This window comes from Euprymna scolopes, chromosome 15, assembly GCF_053919585.1.
Source record: "Euprymna scolopes isolate OS-2025 chromosome 15, ASM5391958v1, whole genome shotgun sequence".
Taxonomy (NCBI): Eukaryota; Metazoa; Mollusca; class Cephalopoda; order Sepiida; family Sepiolidae; genus Euprymna; species Euprymna scolopes.
In genome coordinates this window covers 130,016,725-130,041,101 of record NC_136496.1, presented here as the reverse complement: position 1 = coordinate 130,041,101, position 24,377 = coordinate 130,016,725, and the positions used below count along the sequence as shown (strand labels likewise).

The window sequence follows — 24,377 nt, the reverse complement described above, 5'->3', positions numbered from 1 at the left end:
AAGATCCGATCTTAAAAATAGTTTTTTTTCTCTTATAGATAAAAAAGAATTTTTACAAGGGAATATTTTGTTACGCCGGTGTAACCTTGGCTGGTGTAATGTAAAATATTCCCCTGTAAAAATTCTTTTTTTATCTAGAAGAGGAGAAAATCTATTTTTAAGATCGTCAAGCACAAATATCAGCTGACGTGATATTGTGAACAAACACAGACGGAACTTGATAACATTTTTTTTTTTTTTTTTTTGTGAATTAGTCTACCAGGCAAATTATTCCTCATAATCTATAATAATCAATAAAGAATTGATTCTATAATAATACATATGCAATCTGCAAAAATTAAAATATCATGTTTAAGTGTATTGTATGACCGAGTAACGCCGGGCATCCAACTAGTTTATGATATATTTTCCATTTCTAAAAGTAGTTAAGATCTGATATTTTAAAATCAAACAAATTTTTAAGTGTATTTATTACATTTAAAAAAAGTGTATTTATTACATTTAAAAAAAGTGTATTTATTACATTTAAAAAAAGTGTATTTATTACATTTAAAAAAAGTGTATTTATTACATTTAAAAAAAAAAAATGTGACCAATGGACAAAATACTCCTTTATCAAAATCTTTTTTTCACCTCCTCCCTTTCCCCGCATACTTTCTTTGCTATCTATTGTCTTTGTATATCCACAAAATTTAAGTGCATCATATGAGTGAGCTCTCTTATTATTTCGGCTTGATAAAAATGATAATTCTGGACTTCTTGTAATTAGCCTAAAGCAACATCTGTTCAGAAGAGTTGTGGTTAGGGATTTAAAAAAAAAAATTTTTTTATTACATTTTCACCCCAAACAAGGTACATTGCCACTTTGGTATAGGGGCTATTATCAGGGGTAACATCTACTGGGGTACTATGTGGGGATTTGGGCAACAAAATGTCTGTTCACGTTACACTAGAACTTCTGCATGTCAGTACAGTTGGAGAAGCAGGGACCTGGAATGGAATTCCAAAGTCTGGCAGTTCTGGGGAAGAAACTACTGGAGTAGAAAGATCTTTTACATCTAGGGATCTCTACTGTGTGGAGGTGAGATTTAGCTGTCTGTCGGGTTTGTCGAGGGTGTTTACGTCGTGGCGGCACAAGCGCTTGCAGCGACTGCACAACACTTGCTAAACACACTTGACTCCACAGGCAGGCACCCTTACAGATAGTATCCATTGTTTCTTGAGACTGAACAGAGGCTTACTACTACAATTTGATCTTAACCAAAAGCATCATCATAAGTCTGTGAGCAGATTATCATCATGAAAAAAAAAAACGTTATTTTAAGAAAAAAATTTTGCCATTGAAAAAGCCCTCCTCCATCAAAAATGTGTGAAGCTAATTTTCCACTGTGTTTCCTGGTAGAAGAGCAATAATATCAAAATGCCACATTAAAAGAACTTATCAGCCATGACAGTCGCTGCCATGTCAGCCTTTCAAACAGACAGGATTTCTATCGATTATTTTGAAAGAATGGCTGCCATAAATGAAATATTGATTGCACTTTTATTGGAAATCCAGTAATCGATTTCAACTCTTCCATTTCCATTAATATTTGAACCAGAAGAAACTAAAAGTAAAGGACATTTTACCAATTGTTTAAATCAAAAATGTTAAACTTTGAACTTTTTCCGTTGATATCCTTTTTAAAACAAAATCACTGTTGCAAGTAAAAGTTGGCAAATAAAAAAAGTAAAAGAAACTAAAAACAAAAAAAAAAGTGGATGATTTTCTTTTGTTATCTCAGAACAATTTATTCCAACCAATTTTCAATCCATTTGATCATCTAATTTGAAAAGTTATCATGTAACTGTTCCCCATGAAAATTTTGGCAAAATTTTTCACTATCTACTAGCGCCGAGACGTTTAATTGGAACAAGGAAAATCAAAATATGAGTATGGGAATCAGTATCAGAAAGATTTGAGCCTGATTTCCAATCACCTCCCCCCCAACCCCCCAAAAAGATTCTTTTAAATTCTTTCTTGACACAAAAAAAATTAAAACAGTCATGTATTTATTTCATTAGAAGATTATTTATTTACAACATAAGACTAAAAAAGAACCAAAAAGTGCAAGCAAGGAATCCCATTCCCATATTTAGCAATGAATCTAAGGATTCTAATTTATTTTTTATTGGGAAATTATAGTAAACAAAGTAAATATTCGAGAGTTCACTTCCCTATCCCCTTATCAAAACTTTTTAAATTCTTGTTGCATTTATTTACTAAAGTCTATATGACACTTCTCAAAGAGTTCACAGTTGAATATAAGAAGATTTTAAATGATCACACAAGTTTTTATTTTTATTTTTCTGGCCCACCCACTGGTTTGGTATATATCTTAAGTGCTTATGCATGGTTTTACGACCTTGCCAGTCGGACTTAGGATTAGTGGAAGAAAGGTTAAATGAATATCCTCAAAAAGTTAAAATGGCTGGAAATGATCATTTTATGTTATATTTTATATGCAAAGCTGATCTCCCACTTTAAATTGTTTTTTTTTTGTTTTTTTTGTGTTCAAACATAATCAGTTAAAAAACAGAATTTAATTTTGGGGTAGTTATTTAGTTAAGTGTGTAAATCTACAAATTTGTTTATCAATTTCTTTCTACAGTAAAACAATTACATGTAATAACCAACATAATTGTTATAATTAGGATAAAAAAAATAAGAACATTCTTTGATAGAGAGATGGCACAAAAAGTTAAAATCCCTGCTCTTTCCATAAAAATGTTTTTCTAAATAGAAAATTTTTATTTAGAAACTCGTTTTTAACATGAGGGGACTTTGTTAAATATTTTATTCTTGCACTCTTATTTTGCATGGATTAAGACCAGATTTAGTGCTCCATTTTTAGGGAGCAAAAGAGATCCTTCTGATTGAATTAACAGTGTCACATGAGAACAGGATTTATGAAGCTCATGTCTACAAGTCTGAACAGTATGCTGCTTTAGCCAGGGGCCTGAGAGATGCTGGATTCAGTATCAGCATATTTGCAGTTGAAGTGGGAGCAAGGGGATTTGTAGGCTCGTCTGCCTACAATCTCATAAAACAGCTGTCCGTCTCACAGAAGATGAAAAACAGCACTGAAAGCAATGAGTGAGGCAGCGGAGAAGATCTCCTGCTGCTGGATCTGGTTAAGGAGGAATAATAAAAAACGATCAACTTCATATATCTTATTTTCCCTAATTTCACACAAAAGCATCTGAAACGTATGGGTAAGAATAAAAAAAAAAAACATGGCAGCAGAAATACATCCGGGAGTCATGACCTGGATGTGTGCCCCCCCCCCACCTGTAAGTGTGGAGTGTAAGGAGTTAAGAATCGAAACACTTGATTGAAGGGGTTTTCTTCTCTGCTGTTTAACTCTCCATCCGAGTTTCCTTTCACATACTCAATTATTGACTATTTTTCAATTGAAAAAATTCATTTTGCATAGTAATGATGAACGAAGACAAATCGTCTTTATTTTGATTTAAAAAAAAAAAAATTTCAAGTTGTTTCACAAGTTTCAATCAATTACAAGAAAAACGTCTGAGAAAATATATTAAGAAAGAGATCTACTTGTGTAATCCTTCCTCCCTCTCTGGTCTATGTTTCTTACGTTTGCAAAAACAATATGCACAAGGATTTTACAGCAATTTGAAAATAAAAAACAAACAATTCTTTTATTAAATATTTACTAATTTTAAAAGAATCGGTAATTGTATTGGAATCAAGAATTTAGAATAGAATCGCTAACTTATTGAATTGGAAAAAATTTGGGAATTATCCAATCAAAACAATTACTTTACTAATATTAATCCATTTTCATTTATTTTAACAATAAATTTTTTTTGCTTCTAATAAATAAGTAAAAAAAGATGAGAAACATCTGAGAGTGAAAAACTGAAGATGAAAAGCGAAAGACTTACATTTTCTGTGTGTACTGGATGCACAGAATAAATCAACGCACACAAGAAGGAGGATTTAGGGGCAGGGAACTGCTTCAGACAAGAGACGGTATTACCGGCAAGCAGACACGAGAACACTTTTAAGAAAAGAACACACACAACCCCATGTAAAATTACATTAACAACATGGAAGCTCCACGGATGAAGTCCATTGGCAAAGGAATAATTCCACCTGAAAGTAAAAAAAGAAAAATAAATAAAAATGGACGAAAGATAAAACAAAAGCAAAACATTTTAACGATTTTTGTATGAAAAAAAAAAAAAAATATCTGAATCTTACAATGCATTCAGAAATAGCTTGACAAGGTAGAAATAATTTATTTGAATGTACATTTCTAACATCTGTTTTAAATAAAAGAGAATGGATATGTATGGAACCTTGTTCCAGCAGAAGTAGATCTCCCCCCCCCCCCATCAAACAACATGCTAGAGCTATCCAGCTAACAGGGCTTCAGTGAAAATCAAGGAGGAGTCGGGATTAAGATCAGTCATCCTCCAAATATTTTCCTCCCTTGGCTCCCAAATAGACAGCTTGAACCGTTCTTGTAACGACTTTTACCCTGTTGACTGAGGTATAATGCTAGTCATGTGTAGTTCTAGGAGGTGCACAAAAAAATCACAATCAGCAAAAGGAATAACTATTTTTTTTATTTGAAGAATATCAAGAGTTGTCTACCTTACAACTAAAGTTTGTTTTTTTTATATATAAGTTTGTATTTTTTAATACACACAAATAAAAATGGCTTCAAGGCACCCTATGAAACACTGGGCAGGTAGACCTAGTTGAATTAAAAAATATGTTGGCCTAAAATGTATTAACAATTTTGCTCAATAGCTACGAGGGGGGAAAAAAAAAGAAAAAATGTTGGTTACCTGAATGTCAACACTGTAAGAGGTCGATAAGATTTGTGGCTACTATTGGAGTCCAACTTGGTCCCCCAAAAGTCATGTCGAAAAAGTTTCTCCAAAGACGCATCGGATTTGATATCAGCATTGTTGAGGATGGCTTCGGTGTCATCAAAGACAAAGTCCCCTGAGCAGCTGTTCGCAAAACATGCTGTGCCCAACATAAATACAATAACAGCAGCCGGTATAAATGAAAGCTTCGGCACTGGCAAGCAGTCGTCGCTATGATCATTACTGAAGGACTTTGGGACACAATAAGAGGTTGCGGGTCTTGGATGGTGTCCATTTTTAATGGTTTTCATGCTGACAGCACCATTCTACCTTCTGAAAATTAAAAGAAAACATGGTTTATACAAGGTTGGATCAAGAATTTTTTAGATGAGGATTCATAATTTAGATTATCTGGACTACTATTCTCATTTTGGTTATGTTTACATTTTAGCTCATGTAATTTCCATACCTGGATGTGTCATTGAAAGATATTTATAACATGATTAAAAAGATTGATTTTCTTAATTCCCCATTTCAGACATAGGAATTTTCTTTTTTTTTTGTTGTTGATCATTTCACTCTAATAAGGCATAGGACAGTTGTAATGGCCTACTATTTCGGACCAGATTTGCAGGGATACTTTTATGGAGTTGGGCAGCGAGATGTCTGTTCACATTACATTTGAATTCCTGCATGTCAGTACAATCAGGGAAGCAGAGGCTTGGGAGAGAATTCCAAATTGCAGCAGTCTGAGAGAATAAACTATTTGAGAAGGTTTTATGGCATCTAGAGATATCTATAGTGTAGAGGTGGGATTTTGCTGCTTGTCAGGTTTGCTGACTGTATTGTCGTTGAGGAGGTACTAGTGCTTGGAGTCCGGCAAGTGTGCCATTGTAAAGTAGGCACAAGGATGCCATGTTTCGGCGATGGGGCAGAGGTTGGAGTTTATTCGATAATTCAAGACCTATTAGGTTGGCGACTTTTTGGAATCCTGTCTAGGAGCGAGAGACTAGCGGCAGATGCACCAACCCAGAGGTGGCAACAATACTCTATGCATGGGTGAATTGTGGCCTTGTAGAGATACATGATATTCTCAGGTGTAAGTAGCCTTTTAGCATGGTAGAGAGAGCCTACCTTCCTCAAAGCAGCCTTGGCAATTGCATTAATGTATTTGTTGGAGCATGAGGGAATCATCAGTGGTTGAGAAGGTTTCTTAGGAAATAAGTTTAGTTTTGGCAGCATTAAATGTTACCAACCAGTTTTATGGCCCCATTCCACTACACACTGGAGGTCTTCCTCTAGAGCAGTGTTTTCCAAAGTGGGCAGTACTGTCCCCCTGGAGGTGGTGCTTTGATATCGGGGAGGGGGGTAATGCAAAAAGGAGGCGGTTGGGGAGGGCGGCAACGAAAAAATAGGCAGTTGGAGAGGGGTAACTAAAAAATAGGCAGTTGGGGAGGGGCAACAAAAAAATAGGCAGTTGGAGAGGGGTAACTAAAAAATAGGCAGTTGGGGAGGGGGTAACTAAAAAATAGGCAGTTGGGGAGGGGTAACTAAAAAATAGGCAGTTGGAGAGGGGTAACTAAAAAATAGGCAGTTGGAGAGGGGTAACTAAAAAATAGGCAGTTGGGGAGGGGTAACTAAAAAATAGGCAGTTGGGGAGGGGTAACTAAAAAATAGGCAGTTGGAGAGGGGTAACTAAAAAATAGGCAGTTGGGGAGGGGTAACTAAAAAATAGGCAGTTGGGGAGGGGTAACTAAAAAATAGGCAGTTGGGGAGGGGTAACTAAAAAATAGGCAGTTGGGGAGGGGTAACTAAAAAATAGGCAGTTGGAGAGGGGTAACTAAAAAATAGGCAGTTGGGGAGGGGTAACTAAAAAATAGGCAGTTGGAGAGGGGTAACTAAAAAATAGGCAGTTGGGGAGGGGTAACTAAAAAATAGGCAGTTGGGGAGGGGTAACTAAAAAATAGGCAGTTGGGGAGGGGTAACTAAAAAATAGGCAGTTGGGGAGGGGTAACTAAAAAATAGGCAGTTGGGGAGGGGTAACTAAAAAATAGGCAGTTGGAGAGGGGTAACTAAAAAATAGGCAGTTGGGGAGGGGTAACTAAAAAATAGGCAGTTGGGGAGGGGTAACTAAAAAATAGGCAGTTGGGGAGGGGTAACTAAAAAATAGGCAGTTGGAGAGGGGTAACTAAAAAATAGGCAGTTGGGGAGGGGTAACTAAAAAATAGGCAGTTGGGGAGGGGTAACTAAAAAATAGGCAGTTGGGGAGGGGTAACTAAAAAATAGGCAGTTGGGGAGGGGTAACTAAAAAATAGGCAGTTGGAGAGGGGTAACTAAAAAATAGGCAGTTGGGGAGGGGTAACTAAAAAATAGGCAGTTGGAGAGGGGTAACTAAAAAATAGGCAGTTGGGGAGGGGTAACTAAAAAATAGGCAGTTGGGGAGGGGTAACTAAAAAATAGGCAGTTGGGGAGGGGTAACTAAAAAATAGGCAGTTGGGGAGGGGTAACTAAAAAATAGGCAGTTGGAGAGGGGTAACTAAAAAATAGGCAGTTGGGGAGGGGTAACTAAAAAATAGGCAGTTGGGGAGGGGTAACTAAAAAATAGGCAGTTGGGGAGGGGTAACTAAAAAATAGGCAGTTGGGGAGGGGTAACTAAAAAATAGGCAGTTGGGGAGGGGTAACTAAAAAATAGGCAGTTGGGGAGGGGTAACTAAAAAATAGGCAGTTGGGGAGGGGTAACTAAAAAATAGGCAGTTGGGGAGGGGTAACTAAAAAATAGGCAGTTGGGGAGGGGTAACTAAAAAATAGGCAGTTGGGGAGGGGTAACTAAAAAATAGGCAGTTGGGGAGGGGTAACTAAAAAATAGGCAGTTAGGGCAACAGTATTTCAGCTGTAGTTGCTACAGTACTACACCATCTCCCCAAACCGTTTGAGGTAACCATAAAAAAAAAAAAAATCACATAAGTAGTAAAAATCATGAATATAAAATTTCAAAAGATTTGCTGCTCTTTTACCTAAGGATTAAGAGGTCAGCTTTGATCAGAAGTAAATGAGAGTTTTTGGTTGAGATAAGAATAAAATGATCGTTACCTAAATAGTAAACCGTAATCTCAATTCTGTAAAGCCACAATCTAAGTGCACCATATATATATATATATATATATATATATATATAGAGAGAGAGAGAGAGAGAGAGAGAAAATAAGCAAACTTTTTATGCAAAAGAATACACATATCTGAAAGTGCGTGTATGCAGGTTATATACATATATATGTGGGTGTGTGTTTTTTGTAAGAATGCAATGATACTATTGAGTGTGTACATACGTGCGTGTGTGTTTATATCTATATATACTAATTCCACAAAATTTATGTCCGTTGGTGAACTTCAAAGGAATCAACATTCCTACTGCGACTCCTTTAGATATTTGGTTCCCACGCCTGTTTTTAATCTTGTAATTCTCATTTTTTATCATATCCAACCGGAACTGACCTGGTTCCGCTAAAAGCAATTGTTGGTGTTTCTTTGTACTAGGTGACTCACGATCAAAGATTTTATCCATTAATTCTGCAATTCTTAACTCTCATGGAACTTTCTTTCAGTAGAAAGTTCTCTCATGTCGCTGTATAAATAAAATCTCATGTTGCTGTATAAATAAAATCTCATGTCGCCGTATAAATAAAATCTCATGTCGCCGTATAAATAAAATCTCATGTCGCTGTATAAATAAAATCTCATGTCGCTATATAAATAAAATCTCATGTCGCTATATAAATAAAATCTCATGTTGCTATATAAATAAAATCTCATGTTGCTATATAAATAAAATCTCATGTTGCTATATAAATAAAATCTCATGTTGCTGTATAAATAAAATCTCATGTTGCTGTATAAATAAAATCTCATGTTGCTGTATAAATAAAATCTCATGTTGCTATATAAATAAAATCTCATGTTGCTGTATAAATAAAATCTCATGTTGCTGTATAAATAAAATCTCATGATGCTATATAAATAAAATCTCATGTTGCTATATAAATAAAATCTCATGTTGCTGTATAAATAAAATCTCATGTTGCTGTATAAATAAAATCTCATGTTGCTGTATAAATAAAATCTCATGTTGCTGTATAAATAAAATCTCATGTTGCTATATAAATAAAATCTCATGTTGCTATATAAATAAAATCTCATGTCGCTGTATAAATAAAATCTCATGTTGCTGTATAAATAAAATCTCATGTTGCTTTATAAATAAAATCTCATGTTGCTGTATAAATAAAATCTCATGTTGCTATATAAATAAAATCTCATGTTGCTGTATAAATAAAATCTCATGTTGCTGTATAAATAGCGGTTGTCAAACTGATGAATCTCACAGTCAACAAACAACTCATCTAAGTTTTGTAAACATTTCACTTTAATTTCAATCCTGTAATATTCAGAATTTTTTAAATACATTAAAAGACTCCTATTCTGTCAGATAATTAGTATGACAGACTAGGAGTCTATTAATGTAAGAACAGTATCAAATGGTTGAAAAGGGTTACTGTGCAGTGTATACAAAAAGTCAGAGCCATTCGAAACCTCGGAAGGCAACAAACTTAATATTTATTTTTTTCATTTTTCTTTCTTCAAAAAAGCTAAACTTGAAATGCTACGTTAGTTCTGATAGGCTTTTTTGGCATATGTTTCCATTTTTAGCAAAGCGTTCATACTATTTCATGAACACGGGCATGTACACATACATTCACTCAAACCCCTCCACCCACATACGCATATACTAACACACCTATACACAAAAACATACATGCACTTTAACTTTATATATCACATTATATATATAATATATATATATATATATATATATATATATATATATATATATATATATATATATATATATTTCTTAAATGTTTTTTGCCAGAATAAAGGACGACAACCCAACAGCAAGCAAAAAAGAAGCATAAGTAGTTTAGTGTGAAATATATGAAATATGGGTTTGTATCAGCACCACAGAACCAGCAGCAACGTATGTGTCTTGTGTGAGAAAATGTTTTCAAACGAAACAATGAAACCTTAAATACTTTTGCAACATTTGACAAAAAATGCACTCTGAAAAAGCAGACAAAAATATAGCATATTTTCAGTCACTTTAAGAAAAGTTTCAGAAATGAAAAACTATTGGAAATATGTTTTCTAGCACAAAATTCAATGAAGTTAATTTGCAGTTTCAAAGAAATTATGTCAACCTTATCAAAGTCAAATCTGCTATCTCCACCTTCCTGTTTAAGTGTAAGTTATTCAAACGAAACTTAAGCCGTCATAAACTCCACCAGTTCCCAAACCTCTAAGAATTAGATTAAGAAAAGAGCAGACGATGACCTTCAAGTGTATTGCTCTCACCTAGAAGAATTTCAAAGAGATATGTCTGAAAGATTTCAGGATCATTTATTAATAAAAATACCAGACTGGTTAATCAATCCGTTCTTAGGTATCAGCAGGATGAAACGAGTTGAAAGAACACACACTTGAGCTGGATTATTTTCTCTTCACTGATGACAAAAATGTTTGCACTATGCATAAGCAGCAAAAACAGTCCCTCTTCACCAGCAACAAAGATGAACGATAAAAATCCAAAACATGTAAATGACCTGGCAGGCAAAACAAAACTTTCTTGAGGAAAAAATCAGCCATTTTGGATTCCCCATAGCATCTAAATTTACATAATCAGCTTCACCTCATACTCCAATAATTCTAGGTTTGCGTGCCATCATTTCCTTACAGTGGTCACATGCTAACTGTGGCAGTTTATTTTTCTATCTTTTCGCACCAATACCACTCACCTTAGGATTGACCTCCTGAAATATTTGCTAAAAGATAAAATTAATAAACTGAACAATAAGGATATATAAAAGTTAAAGTCTACTATTCATCTAAAAAATAGAAAAGGCAAAATGTGTGTTTGCCAAAAATTTTTCACAGATGCATCGGACCATGGCAAACTTGGTATCGTTAGAAAGATCGATCTCTAGGATGAAAAATATCTAAAAATTGGCCAAAAACATTAATTCTGTCCTAATCAACTGGGCCGTTTTTTGCAAGGAGGGGTCAGTTTTTACATCAACATTTTTGCAAGTCATCATATGCCTAGCAATCTCAATGTATGTTTAAAAGACATTATTTCGATCTGCCATGATGTCGTAAGTCGCTGTGGGCAGGATGGCTAACATGTTAGATTTTTTTCACCTTCTTTTCCTCCATCGCATTACAGTTTTGAGCCTGGCTACTGCGGCTGATGTTTTTTTTGTTTTTTTTTGCGCTCGCACGGGTACTCTGCTATTTTCATTGAAACCATTTATTTTTTTTTTTTTAAGGAGTTGGTTGCTCAATAGCCTTAGTATAGCACTTCTCTCAACCCGGGCAACGCCGGGTACCATGCTAAGCTATTATATAAAATCTTAAATGTCGATTTATTTGTGTGGTTGTGTTCGTATGTCCACTACAAACTTTCATCAGCCGCATCGAACCAGGTCAAAACCGGTACCATCTGTAATAGCAATCCCTTAGATGCATAATATGTGAAAATTAGAAAAAAAAAGATTAATTCTGTGGTGGTCAAGGGACCATTTCTTACAAGAGGGCGGGGGTCACTTTTCATGATGCCATTTTCACAAGTCATGTATTCGTATCAAACGTTCTTTTGCAGGGTGATGACATCATAAATCGTCGTGGTCCGATGGGCAAAAGCTTTTGCCAATAACGTTCTTCTCTTTCTTTCCCTTTCGCGTTTCAGGTTCAAACCTGCATACCGCGACTAATTTTTTTTTTTTTTTGTGGTCGCCTGGGCACTCACTGCTATTTTGACTGACAGAAAATTTGTTTTTATTCATTTATTTTTCTTTTTTTTTGGGGGGGGGGGAGGGGGTTCCAGTACAAAAAGTGGGAAAGTTGTCACCTTCTTTTTTTGGGCGACTGTTCTTTTGTGGGAGTTGCTTAATATCCTTAATATAGCAACTGTGTCCAAATTGAACTTCATGTCCACCCGGGTAACATCAGGTATCCATGCTAGTCTATTAATATAAAAGGCAAATGTCTGTATGTCTACTAAAAACTTTTTTCATCCGCATCAAAGCGGCATGAACATGGTGCTGTTAGAAAGAGCGATCTCTCGGACACATAATATTGAAAAATTAGAAAAAAGAAATCGTCAATTATTTCATGCAGAAATGTTTTATTTGGAGAGGGGGTTCAGGTTTCGATGCTGTTTGTAAATTGCGCATATGCAGACAGGCGATTCGTTGTTTCATTTTAAAAAGTTAAATTTGCAACATTATAACATCTGCTTCGTCATGATCCCATCGATAATGTGTTCGCTTACGAACTTAAGTTACGCGAGTTCACGCCAGACGTGCAGCATTCTTTTTCTTTACAAAATTTTGCTTTTGGTTTCGCTTCTGGCTGATGGCACCCGAGTCCCGTTTTTTTTGTTTTTTTTTAAAGTTTATTTAACTGCATTTTATGACTGTGCAATGCACCTCCTCGCTAGTTCGTAAACAAGACACTGTCACAAGTTCCAACTGAAGTGATAACTATGGTTAAACCCAAGACTCAAGAAAACGAATTAAGAATAAGATGGAAGCATCAGAGTGATGAAAACCTTGAAAAGCCAACATCTCAAAAGGTAGAAAGCATCAAGTCATTATGAAGCAATTATGATACGCAGAAAAGGGAGTGGCTAATGAAAAACAATTTCTGAAATTGAGATGAATTTTCAAAGTTTCAAAGCTTTTCACTTATAATTGCCTAAAAAGAAAGAATAATCTGATTTTTTGTAAGTATAAGGATGGGGTCTAATTTTGCAAATATAATATCCTCTTTTTTCATATTAAAAGTATCGAGTGATGTTTTAAACGAGTCATGAAGACATTTATTGATGAAACAAAAGTTTTCTATCTTGCCTACTCATGAATCGTTTGAAGTATGGCAAAATTAACATTTTCAGGGTGAGGGCAAAGCAAGGCAAGACGAACGTGATGGAGAGAAGAAATGGAAGAGTGAAAAAACAAGGAAAGAGAATGAAAGATAAAGTGAGAGAGAGGAAGAAAGGAAAGAGAAAAAAGTCAAATCGAGAAAAAAATGTTATATTACAATAGAAAAATGCGAGCATGAAAAGTAATATGGTTAAGATTAAACATGGAAAAGTAAAGGACTAGTTGTTAAAATGGAAAGGAAAAAGACAAGATATTCTAGTAAAAAATATAAATTTATAACTTAAAATATTGCAGCATTAAGAATTTTTTTAAAATTCAATTTAACATTATATAATCAATTCTTTATGCTGCAATATTCTAAGTTATAAATTTATTATATTTTTTTACTAGAATATCTTGTCTTTTTTCCAATTATAACAACTAGTCCTTTTACTTTTCTAAGTTTAATCTTAACCATATTACTTTTCATGCTCGCATTTTTCTATTGTAATCTATGATTTTTGAAGCTTTGCTTTGTCAACAATCCATAAAAAAATTATTACCAACTTCTTAAATTGACTAAAAAAAAAATAAATAAATAAAACAAAAGACGTAATTAAGTAAATCGATAGTCAGCAGTCAGTTTTGGCCAGTGAGCCAAAGTGAAAGGTCGATTAGTGATTGAGCACAATGACGGTGAATTATCAACAACAGTACAGCTGAGCGACAGATTAGGATAGTGGTGAATTATTAGCGACAGTAGTAACTGAATCAACATAATCGTGGTGACAGGGCCAACAATGCCGACGGGCAGCAGAATGAAAACATTGTAAGGAGGGTAAAATATAAGAGACAATATATATATATATATATATATATATATATATAATTGTTGTCTTCGAAGATTGGGTATCCCCATTTTCCCCTTTGTTAGCACTTTGCTACTAACCCGGGGTAACTTTCCATTTTTTAGTATTTTGCTACGTCATCATCTCCACCGTTCCCAGCCGATTTGAGATAGGATAACCGATTTAGTTGCTATGGTAACCAACAGCCAATCAGAAAAAAAACGTCTTTCCATTCCTTACAGATTCTGAGAACTTTTGAACATCAGTAATTTTATTATAACTTTTGTTTTATCGAACGAAAATTAAAAAAAATTTTTTCAAAATATAGTTGAGAAGGTGATCTATAAACTGTAAAAGTTGTTTGAAATTTGGTCACAAAATGAGTGAGCGGTGAAGCTTTAAAGCAGTTCTAAATGAGTAAAACTAACACTTTACTACATATTCAAACACGATGGTGTTCGAATGATAAACTCTAGCCATTTGGCCCCTTTTTCTTGATAAAAAAAGGCCAAATTATGCGTTTTTGAATTACAAAAAAGACGAATTTTTCTAAAAAAGCAAAATCCTTGAATATTACAAAAGACTATGCTACAATGGCAACAAATAAGGATGAAAATTTTACAACAAATTTGTAGACATAATAGGATCTAATGATTACTGCAAAGTAAAGAATCGACTTTGAAGACAGGGTGAAATGAAGGTCAAAGGTTAGATCAGTCGAAATGTGAATTTAACAAAGAATGATAGTCGGGTTAGTCTAAATAAGATGAGATTGGATTCATTTGCGTAATGTCGTATTACATTTGATGAAAGTATATAATATGTTTTTAGTTTGTATAATTTGTTTTATTTAATCAAAAGAAAACTAGGTAAATGCTTGGCTGGACTCCAACCTCTGGTTTCTCAATGATATTCAAGTGCTCATCTTTTTTGTGGAGAACTTTCCTTTCTTTTTCCATGCATTTAACCTTGTGGAATTTCCATGAACAAAGATTCTTTCTAAAAAGTTTCTACCCATGGAAACTATTATTGCAGACAATATCTTCAACACTACAAAACGGTCGTCTTCAATTTAGTAATGGGACAATTCCAAAATTTCCTCCAATTCCTATACAATTCCTGATTCTGACAAAAGTAATGATTCCGATTTTTTAAAACTTTCTAAATTTTTAATTTGAGATTTGATGACTTAAAAATTATTCAAATACTAAAATCCCCACGTAATTTTTGCATATATTTTAGCAAAATCCCAGAGGGGAGGGGGCGTATATTAGAGCACAGATCTTTCTACATATTTTTCTCAAATGTTTTCCTTGTAATTGATTGAAAATTGCACAACAATTTTTTAGCTTCAACATTTTTAGAGAATTAAATCGAGGAAAGGGAGGGGTCAATTATTTTAGAATTTAGAGTAGGAGATCAGTTTCATATATGAATTTAATGTAAAATGATCATTTCCGGTCCATTCTAACTTTTTAGAGATATTTATTGCATTTTTTAATCGCTCAAAAATCGAAGATTACACAGAATACTGGTAGAACATTACACTTTCACACAATTATTGACATTTATTTGATGTATTTGTTTAATTTTCGATTTTGAGCAGTTATTAAGAATCTTCGTTCATGGTTTAGGAACAGACATCTTTTGTTCTAACAGAGTGGACCCTAGGTGTGTTTTGAACAAAAAAAAATGCTTTAAAATAAGTTAAACATAGATAAACTTATCCAAGTAGGTAGAAAAGCAACTTGCATTTGGTAATATTTATTTCTTGCATATTTGTTTGTTATATTTTTCTGTTGTAACAAATACTCGAATCTCATTCTTCTTGGGGGGGGGGGTACTTTGAAAAAAATGTAGACATAATTTCTTTAAACTCATTGTGAGATTTTCACCTATGTTTTTCACTTATGGCCAAAGCGAAAAACATTAAAACATCAATTATTTCAGAAGTCGATGAGCAGACAGCGAGAGTGTCAACCTGGTGCCAGTGAAATTGAAAAAATGTCCAATTTACCAACAAAAAGAAAATTACACTTGGAGAATCGATCTTAAGTCTGGAAATGAGATTTATAACATGCGATTTTTGACCCTTAGCTTTCTGTTAGAAATATACAATTTTATGTACGTACATATGTATGTATGACAACAGCATTCACTCTAGATGGGTTGAACCAACTTCCTTCTTTATTTATAAATACATTGTGTTTGTTTCAGTTTTATTGTCAAGAAAAAAAAAATTGAAAGAATCGTTTTGAAATCTGATATCCCCTCACGCTCAATGTCAAATATTCATCGAAAACTTCCCACATAAGTAATCGCTTTCAATTTTTTCACAATATTTTTCATTAAACAATCTACCCATCACTGTATCCCTTATCCTCGTGTGGCTTTTAGCCTCGATAATTGGTGCCTCATTACTAAAAAAAAAAAACAAAAAAAAAACATACTTCTGGGACAGTTACATTACTATATGTTCATGGTAACAAATTTTTATCCGATTAAATAAAGAAAACAATGAAAGAAATTATACAAACTAAAACATAAATAGGTACTTGTTAAGATACGATCGACAAATCGATTTAAAAAAAAAATTATGTCGTTATAGGCAAAAACAATATTTCATACTTAATTGTTATGACGAAAATAGTAATATATCCCAAAATTTACGAAAATTCATTGAGTAGAACAACTACTAATATGTTGTAAAATAAAGTCTATCACTATAGGCTGCGAATGCTGGTGTAATATAAATCTAGCGTTCCAAGTTATGTCCTCTGTGTGTGAACTCTTCACTGTCTACTTTATGATATCTAAGAAAAATGCAATTTTACCCAATTTTTCGTAAAAATTAATTTTTTATAAATAACTTACCACTCAGATTTTTGTAATTTTTGGATATATTACTATTTTCGACATAACACTATTGTTTTTGCTTAAAACAAAAAAAAATAAAATAAAATAAAAAATGATCTGTTGACTATCTTAACATGCACCCATAAATGATACGTGCTCACATTGCTAAAGTTTATACATGCAAGCTTTAACAACAGTGAATTACTGAGAAAAACATTCAGATTTACTTTATTGAATTGCTTTCTTATGCGCAAGGAATTATAATGTTGTGTGACAACGTTGAAAAGTAGATTTAGAAGCAGAATAATTTTTCTTATCAGAAAGATGCATTAATTTAAATCGATCACATTTTAAGGTTTCTCATTCATTTTAAGCTTACATTCAGTATGCCGCCATCTGTCTCAGGAGAGTGGAGGATTTCGTTTGTCATTAACAATTTTTTCAAGCACTATCGATAATAATCAAGTTTATGAAATGCAAAAATTTTCAGTGGTTGTTGAACTATTGAACTTCATAATGAAAGATTGTTATAGTGAAAAAGTCTTAAAATCTTAGTAAATCATCACCTTTTAAAATCTTAGTAAATCATTACCTTTTAAAATCTTAGTAAATCATTACCTTTTAAAATCAGAGTAAATCATTACCTTTTAAAATCAGAGTAAATCATCACCTTTTAAAATCTTAGTAAATCATTACCTTTTAAAATCTTAGTAAATCATCACCTTTTAAAATCTTAGTAAATCATTACCTTTTAAAATCTTAGTAAATCATCACCTTTTAAAATCTTAGTAAATCATCACCTTTTAAAATCTTAGTAAATCATCACCTTTTAAAATCTTAGTAAATCATTACCTTTTAAAATCTTAGTAAATCATCACCTTTTAAAATCTTAGTAAATCATTACCTTTTAAAATCTTAGTAAATCATCACCTTTTAAAATCAGAGTAAATCATCACCTTTTAAAATCTTAGTAAATCATCACCTTTTAAAATCAGAGTAAATCATTACCTTTTAAAATCTTAGTAAATCATCACCTTTTAAAATCTTAGTAAATCATCACCTTTTAAAATCTTAGTAAATCATCACCTTTTAAAATCTTAGTAAATCATCACCTTTTAAAATCTTAGTAAATCATCACCTTTTAAAATCAGAGTAAATCATCACCTTTTAAAATCTTAGTAAATCATCACCTTTTAAAATCAGAGTAAATCATCACCTTTTAAAATCAGAGTAAATCATTACCTTTTAAAATCTTAGTAAATCATCACCTTTTAAAATCTTAGAAAATCATCACCTTTTAAAATCTTAGTAAATCATCACCTTTTAAAATCTTAGTAAATCATCACCTTTTAAAATCTTAGTAAATCATCACCTTTTAAAATCTTAGTAAATCATCACCTTTTAAAATCTTAGTAAATCATCACCTTTTAAAATCTTAGTAAATCATCACCTTTTAAAATCTTAGTAAATCATCACCTTTTAAAATCTTAGTAAACCATCACCTTTTAAAATCTTAGTAAATCATCACCTTTTAAAATCAGAGTAAATCATCACCTTTTAAAATCTTAGTAAATCATCACCTTTTAAAATCAGAGTAAATCATCACCTTTTAAAATCTTAGTAAATCATCACCTTTTAAAATCAGAGTAAATCATCACCTTTTAAAATCAGAGTAAATCATCACCTTTTAAAATCTTAGTAAATCATCACCTTTTAAAATCAGAGTAAATCATCACCTTTTAAAATCAGAGTAAATCATCACCTTTTAAAATCTTAGTAAATCATCACCTTTTAAAATCAGAGTAAATCATTACCTTTTAAAATCAGAGTAAATCATTACCTTTTAAAATCTTAGTAAATCATCACCTTTTAAAATCTTAGAAAATCATCACCTTTTAAAATCTTAGAAAATCATTACCTTTTAAAATCTTAGTAAATCATCACCTTTTAAAATCTTAGTAAATCATCACCTTTTAAAATCTTAGTAAATCATCACCTTTTAAAATCTTAGTAAATCATCACCTTTTAAAATCTTAGTAAATCATCACCTTTTAAAATCTTAGTAAATCATCACCTTTTAAAATCTTAGTAAATCATCACCTTTTAAAATCAGAGTAAATCATTACCTTTTAAATTAACTAAAATTAACAAATATTTTTTTAATAATCTAAATCATAATTCAGGTCATAAAGGGTTAATATGAAAAGAAAAATCATGTAAGATTTTAGAAGTTTGACCAAGATAGTATTGAGTTTTTGCATTTCATAAACTTGATTATTATCCATAGTGCTTGAAAAAAAATTGTTAATGACCACAAACTCCATTCTCTGATACAGATGGTGCCATACTGAATGTGAGCAATCATAATTCAGGTCATAAAGGGTCAATATGAAAAATAAAATCATTGAATCTGACAAGTCGATATTTGATTACAGAAATTTGGTTATTTCGGTTTGAAAAGAAAAGAAACTAATCTATGCTTATCTTTAAAAACAAGAGACTAAAAAAAATACATGTAAAATAAAATTAGAAAATAAAAATATTCCAGGATAATGCTAGGTCGGGACAGCTATTATATATATATATCTAATTAAATAATTGAATTCAAACCTCTTTAGAAAGATAAGATGTATAATAGAAAAAAGGAAAAAAAGATATATATCTCTATATATATAATAAAAACGTCATAGTTTTTTCCCTCTGGATCAAAATACCGTAGATTTACAACAACAGATGCCACATACAAATTTATTGTCTACACTATTGACCAATATCTTATGTAACTATAGAACGACATTTTTGACACATTAATTCATATTAAAATATTACATTTACACCTAAGAGTGGCATCATCATCACAATCACCACAGGCGAAGTAGTTCCTAATTTTCCACCTAATCACAAAGTCCTCCCACTGTTCCCCACCTACACCGCATAATTTTACACATAGGGTACTTATACTGAGACTCCACCCTTCATTATTAATTAGTAAACTCATAGACATAGCATTCACCTTCCATTCCTTGAAACAAAAAATAAGATCTCAGGCATGTTTTTGCTTTTATGATTGGCTGATCCATGTCATTCTCGAATTCCAGAATGAAACTAATCCCGCTTCGAGAAGTTAACATTATTGCCCTCGCTTACTGCTACATAAATACAATTACATTTTAACTAAAAAGCATTCACAACTACTTAACAACACAAAAAATATAATCCACATCTTTTGCAGGATGCCAACCGAGTAATCCATGTTGGCATCAAAAGAGCCGTTGCTGATCATTATGCTGAAATCTGTACGTAATTTTCGAAAATAAGCAAACACGTTATCTAGCGGGGGTACCCAGCGTTGCTCGGGTGTGTACAGGTGGTGTAGTAAGGATATTGAGCAAGGGCGAGCTGTAATAATAATAATAATGGTGCACTATCATGCACATTATACATGCTAGATATGAATCAGTATTCATTTTAATAGCCTCTAACCTAGAAACCAATCATTTCCGGACCTATATTTTGTTAATGTCAAATTAGTTATTTCCCTTGAATGATTATACAGGAAGTGAAGACTATTTAAGGTAGACACATTAACTGCTGAAGATGTGACAGAAATAGTGAATATCTTGAGGCTATATATAACATAACAGTTTGGTAGTAGAGCACAGTTAGCAAAGATATTTACTGGTCCACTTCACACTTTTAGCAGTCAGCATGTCTTGAAGAATTTACACTTCTTGTATAATGATTCAGGGGAAGTAACTCACTTGCCAACTGATATTTACATGCTTATGGGAAATGTTTTCATTATTTACATGTATAGAAGCTATACCATCGATTTTTCAAACAGCCTCTATATATTGAAACAGACAACACATTATGATACTAAGAGATTTTTGGTATTATTAGCTTTTCTTTCATTCATGTTATGTTTAACTATACTGCTAAAAAGAACACACAACTTGGATAGAATTTGATGACTTTATTTAAACTTGAAAATGATACTGCAGCATATAAATAATTTGACAGTTTGGCAAAATATCATTTCAAAGAATACAAACGTGAAAAAGAAATTTGCAATCAATATTTTGGTTGCCAAAATATCTAAATATCTTTAGAAAAATCTGCTGACATCTGGAACAAATTTTGAATATAAAAGACGAAAATTCCACCAGAAACAATGCAGAGTTGGCAGACGATTGTGAATTTTTGTTTTGGTAGGTAAGAGAGAGAGAGAGAGAGAGAGAGAAAAGAGGCCATAAATGTTTATCAAAAATTGTACGCAATCCTATTAATTATTTTAAGAGTCACAGATATGAAATACCAAGCTAAAGGTTCCATTTAATCAGTCGTCATGTTAAAATAAAAATCAATGTCGGATCTTTAAACACTTATTTATAAGTGCATGAAATCAATATTCATTGGAATTCAACGCTTCAGTAATGCCCGCTGTGTCATCGATAGAGTCTTGCCGTGGCAGATGTGTATGTAATGGGGAGGTGGGGGGGGGTAGAATACAATAACTAACTAGTGTGCAAATGAACTGAAATGCATTACGGCGGAATTTAATTCATAATTAAATTGTGAGGAGAGAAAGGAATATTCACTTGCTTCTGAGACAGCGTGAACTACCGGTGATAAAAGAATCCTACAGAATTTAAAAGTATTACGAGTAGAAGATTTAAAAGTATTACGAGTAGAAAGTGGCAGTCATGTAACTCTTGTTTCATGTATTTTGTCCTTTAGTCCTCACATTCCATGAGCAAAGTTTCTGACAAAGAGAGAAAAATTTGTTTTCCGGGTCAGAATCTATTCTATTTAACACTTCTCCTTGGCAAGTTTTTAACCATGAAGTAGTAGGGGGGGGGGGGCTTCTTACATCAAATGGCTTCATGGCTTGTCTAGAGAAATTTTCATAAAGTATAGAATTGTTTTAGCACTAAGAAGAGATGGAAATGTAGCAGAAAAATATACAGAGTTGATAAAAAAAAAAATTGACGCGCAACTCTAGCAAAAAAGTAAAGAAACAAAACAAACAAAAAAAAAAAGGAAACAACAAATTTATTTTTTATTTTTGAATATTTTGTGGATTATAAACCTTAATATACAATTACAACGTCGCCATCACGGTACAAATTTTTTTTTTTTTACAAAGGCATCACCACATTATCAAGGCCCAGAGGCCACTCAAGGATAAGGGTTAAAGAGTGTACAGTAGAAATTGGTCAATATAGCAATCATTAGTAATGAAAATTTGGTAAATTTAATAACTCATATGGAACGGCTCATCAAGAACTTATTCACCTTAGACCCGAACACAACCATATCGCAGTCAGCCGGAAAGCAGGAAAACGGAAGACAACTCCACAGGCGTGCAGCTCTAAGAAAGAAGCTTTGATTTAAGATTTACTTAGAGCAGGACAGAGAGGGGAAATTAAGAGAGAAAAAGAAACGAAGAATTTTTTTTTATTTTTATTTGTAGCTAATGATAAGGTAAAGCCGTAACAATTACCCACTAGTATGGCATCGAGAGGCCCCACCAGAAGCTACTGCATGGTCCAGAATCCATTCACCAAATGGCAATACAGCAGCCCCAGTACTTTGCACCTGCTGATAGGACAGCCTCCTTAGTGGTTAATCCAAGGTTCGGGTCCCTGACTATCAGGCGGATAACGTCAGCCCAGACAAAACGTTTACCTCCAGCACCCTTACTAGTGACATGGCTACAAGGATAGACATAGAAACAGAAAATTTCCGCCATCTCAGCCAACTGTTCGCAAAAATACTGCCAACCTAGAAAACAGCTTTTTCTTCTCCCTTTGTCCGAAAAATCACTCATTTAAAAATGAGGACTGAGGGACAAATAAGAAGAAGCGAGAGTAACAGGAGCTGCCGATAACGCATCCACAATGCGTTTTCTACTCTCCATAAATATATTGTTACAACTTCACAGCCTTGTACAAATATATTATTACTGTCGTGCACTGCACAAATATACTGTTACACATCGCAGCGTCATACAAATATACTGTTACACATCGCAGCGTCATACAAATATACTGTTACACATCGCAGCGTCATACAAATATACTGTTACACGTCGCAGCGTCATATAAATATACCATAACCGTCATGCACTGCACAAATAAAGCAATCCCTTTTCGCACGACAATAAAACGTATCCTCTCGTGATACTGATAAAATGTATCATGGTCTTGGCACAAATAAAACATCCCGTACTCCTCCTCCAATGACGTCAAATGATTTGGCCATTCCAGATCCCGGTTGGTCACCCGGCATCTGACGGTAACTCTGATGAAGACTCTAGATGTTGAAAGGTCCTGTCCGACGACTCACCACTTCCCTACGTTGTGAGAAGAGCAAAGGGACAAATCGCATGGCACAGGTCATCAAGGTTTGAGTCGCTAGGAAAAAAAAAGATCCTTTCAGTTGTGACCAGACGTGTGTCTCCACAGGTCGCAGACTCCCAACATCATGTGTGCGTTGTTTTTTCATTCGACTATTCCTCTTATAGCCGGATCATCATTTTCTTGCTGGCGACTGTCGGTGAGAACACCCGTGGTTTCACAAAGTAGATATATAATAAGTCATGAACAAAGAAAGGAGAAACACAAAAACCAATATTTCACATCGATATTTGATGGTTGGACTTGTGAGCGTGTGTGTCCCCGTTCTATCGATGTTACGTTCATCTGTCAGTTGCAATTCGTCTTTCTGTTTCACAGTCAACTCTAAAAACTGTCCAACCGTTGTTGCTATCAACTCTGATCTGTCGCAACCGACAACTTGATGTCAACTGTGTTCTCTCCGGTGGTATCTGAAGCGCCCCCACCCCTCGGAAGCTGCCCTGCCCTTGTCATCTGTAGGCTTGATCTAAAAATACCTACAGATTCATTGTTATCTACTTCCTATTTCATTGTTTATTGTAGGATACTTCCTATTCTATTGCCCCCCCCTCTTCTCAGCACTTAGTGACTCAAGTCCACCTCAGGTCCACTTTATAGTATCACACAGCCAAAAGAAGAAAAAGAACAACCCAACGGCTTGGTTTGAATAAGCCAATAATTATTAGTTAAAAAAAAATACATTTACACAAGTTCTTTAAAAACGATCCTGAACAACTTTTAGTTGGCAAAGTTTGGGCGATTTCACATCTCAATTTTAAGTTCAATGGTTAATCCATGTGTTAACTTCATGAAAATAGTAAAAAGAAATTTTAATAAAATTTAGCAATCTCTTAACCACTCTCTTAGTTATTTTCGTCTGCTTAGTTTCTGTTTTGTCCCTTAAAATCGCCCTGTTCATCTCCCGGGGGAAGGGGTACCACCAGGTTATTCCCTGTCAAATCATCCAGAAATATGGAATTTTGAAACCCATATCCACAGATCTGGCTGTCATGTTTTGACCCAAGGAATCCAAAAATGGCAGATTTTCTTATAAATGAAGCCTTATAGAGATATTAAGAGTTTTTGGATTTTTCCACATGTGCCCCAAAATCCAATAAAAAAATGGTGTAGCTGGCATGGTAACATTACTTTTTCATATATATTTTTTTTAGATACAATAAATTGCCTCTGGACCAAAAATGGTTAAAATTTCTTGTTCCACTCATACACAGTGTCTTTTGAAAGTCAGATATATTTGAATAATATTCCCTATTTACTCCCCCATCCCGCTATTGGATGTGATAATCAATTTAGACATTTGCTAAGCTCCCGTCATACCTTAATTTTTGAATAAATTTGCAAGTAAGCCAGATACTAAAACAGTTAAGTTCTGGTAACAATTTCAAAGACCT

General features: G+C 33.5%; 1 protein-coding gene across 1 annotated transcript in view; it reads right to left on the bottom strand.

Moving 5' to 3' along the window:
* LOC145294138 (protein O-mannosyl-transferase TMTC4-like) overlaps window positions 1-24,377 on the bottom strand; it is a 166,433-nt gene that overhangs the window by 75,627 nt on the left and 66,429 nt on the right. Inside the window, exons 2-3 of the mRNA XM_080141244.1 lie at window positions 4,864-5,220; window positions 3,952-4,162 (exon numbers count right to left, since the gene is read on the bottom strand). Of these exons, the coding sequence (XP_079997370.1) occupies window positions 3,952-4,162; window positions 4,864-5,198 (546 nt within the window). The 5' untranslated portion in view covers window positions 5,199-5,220. The remainder of the gene's footprint in view (window positions 1-3,951; window positions 4,163-4,863; window positions 5,221-24,377) is intronic.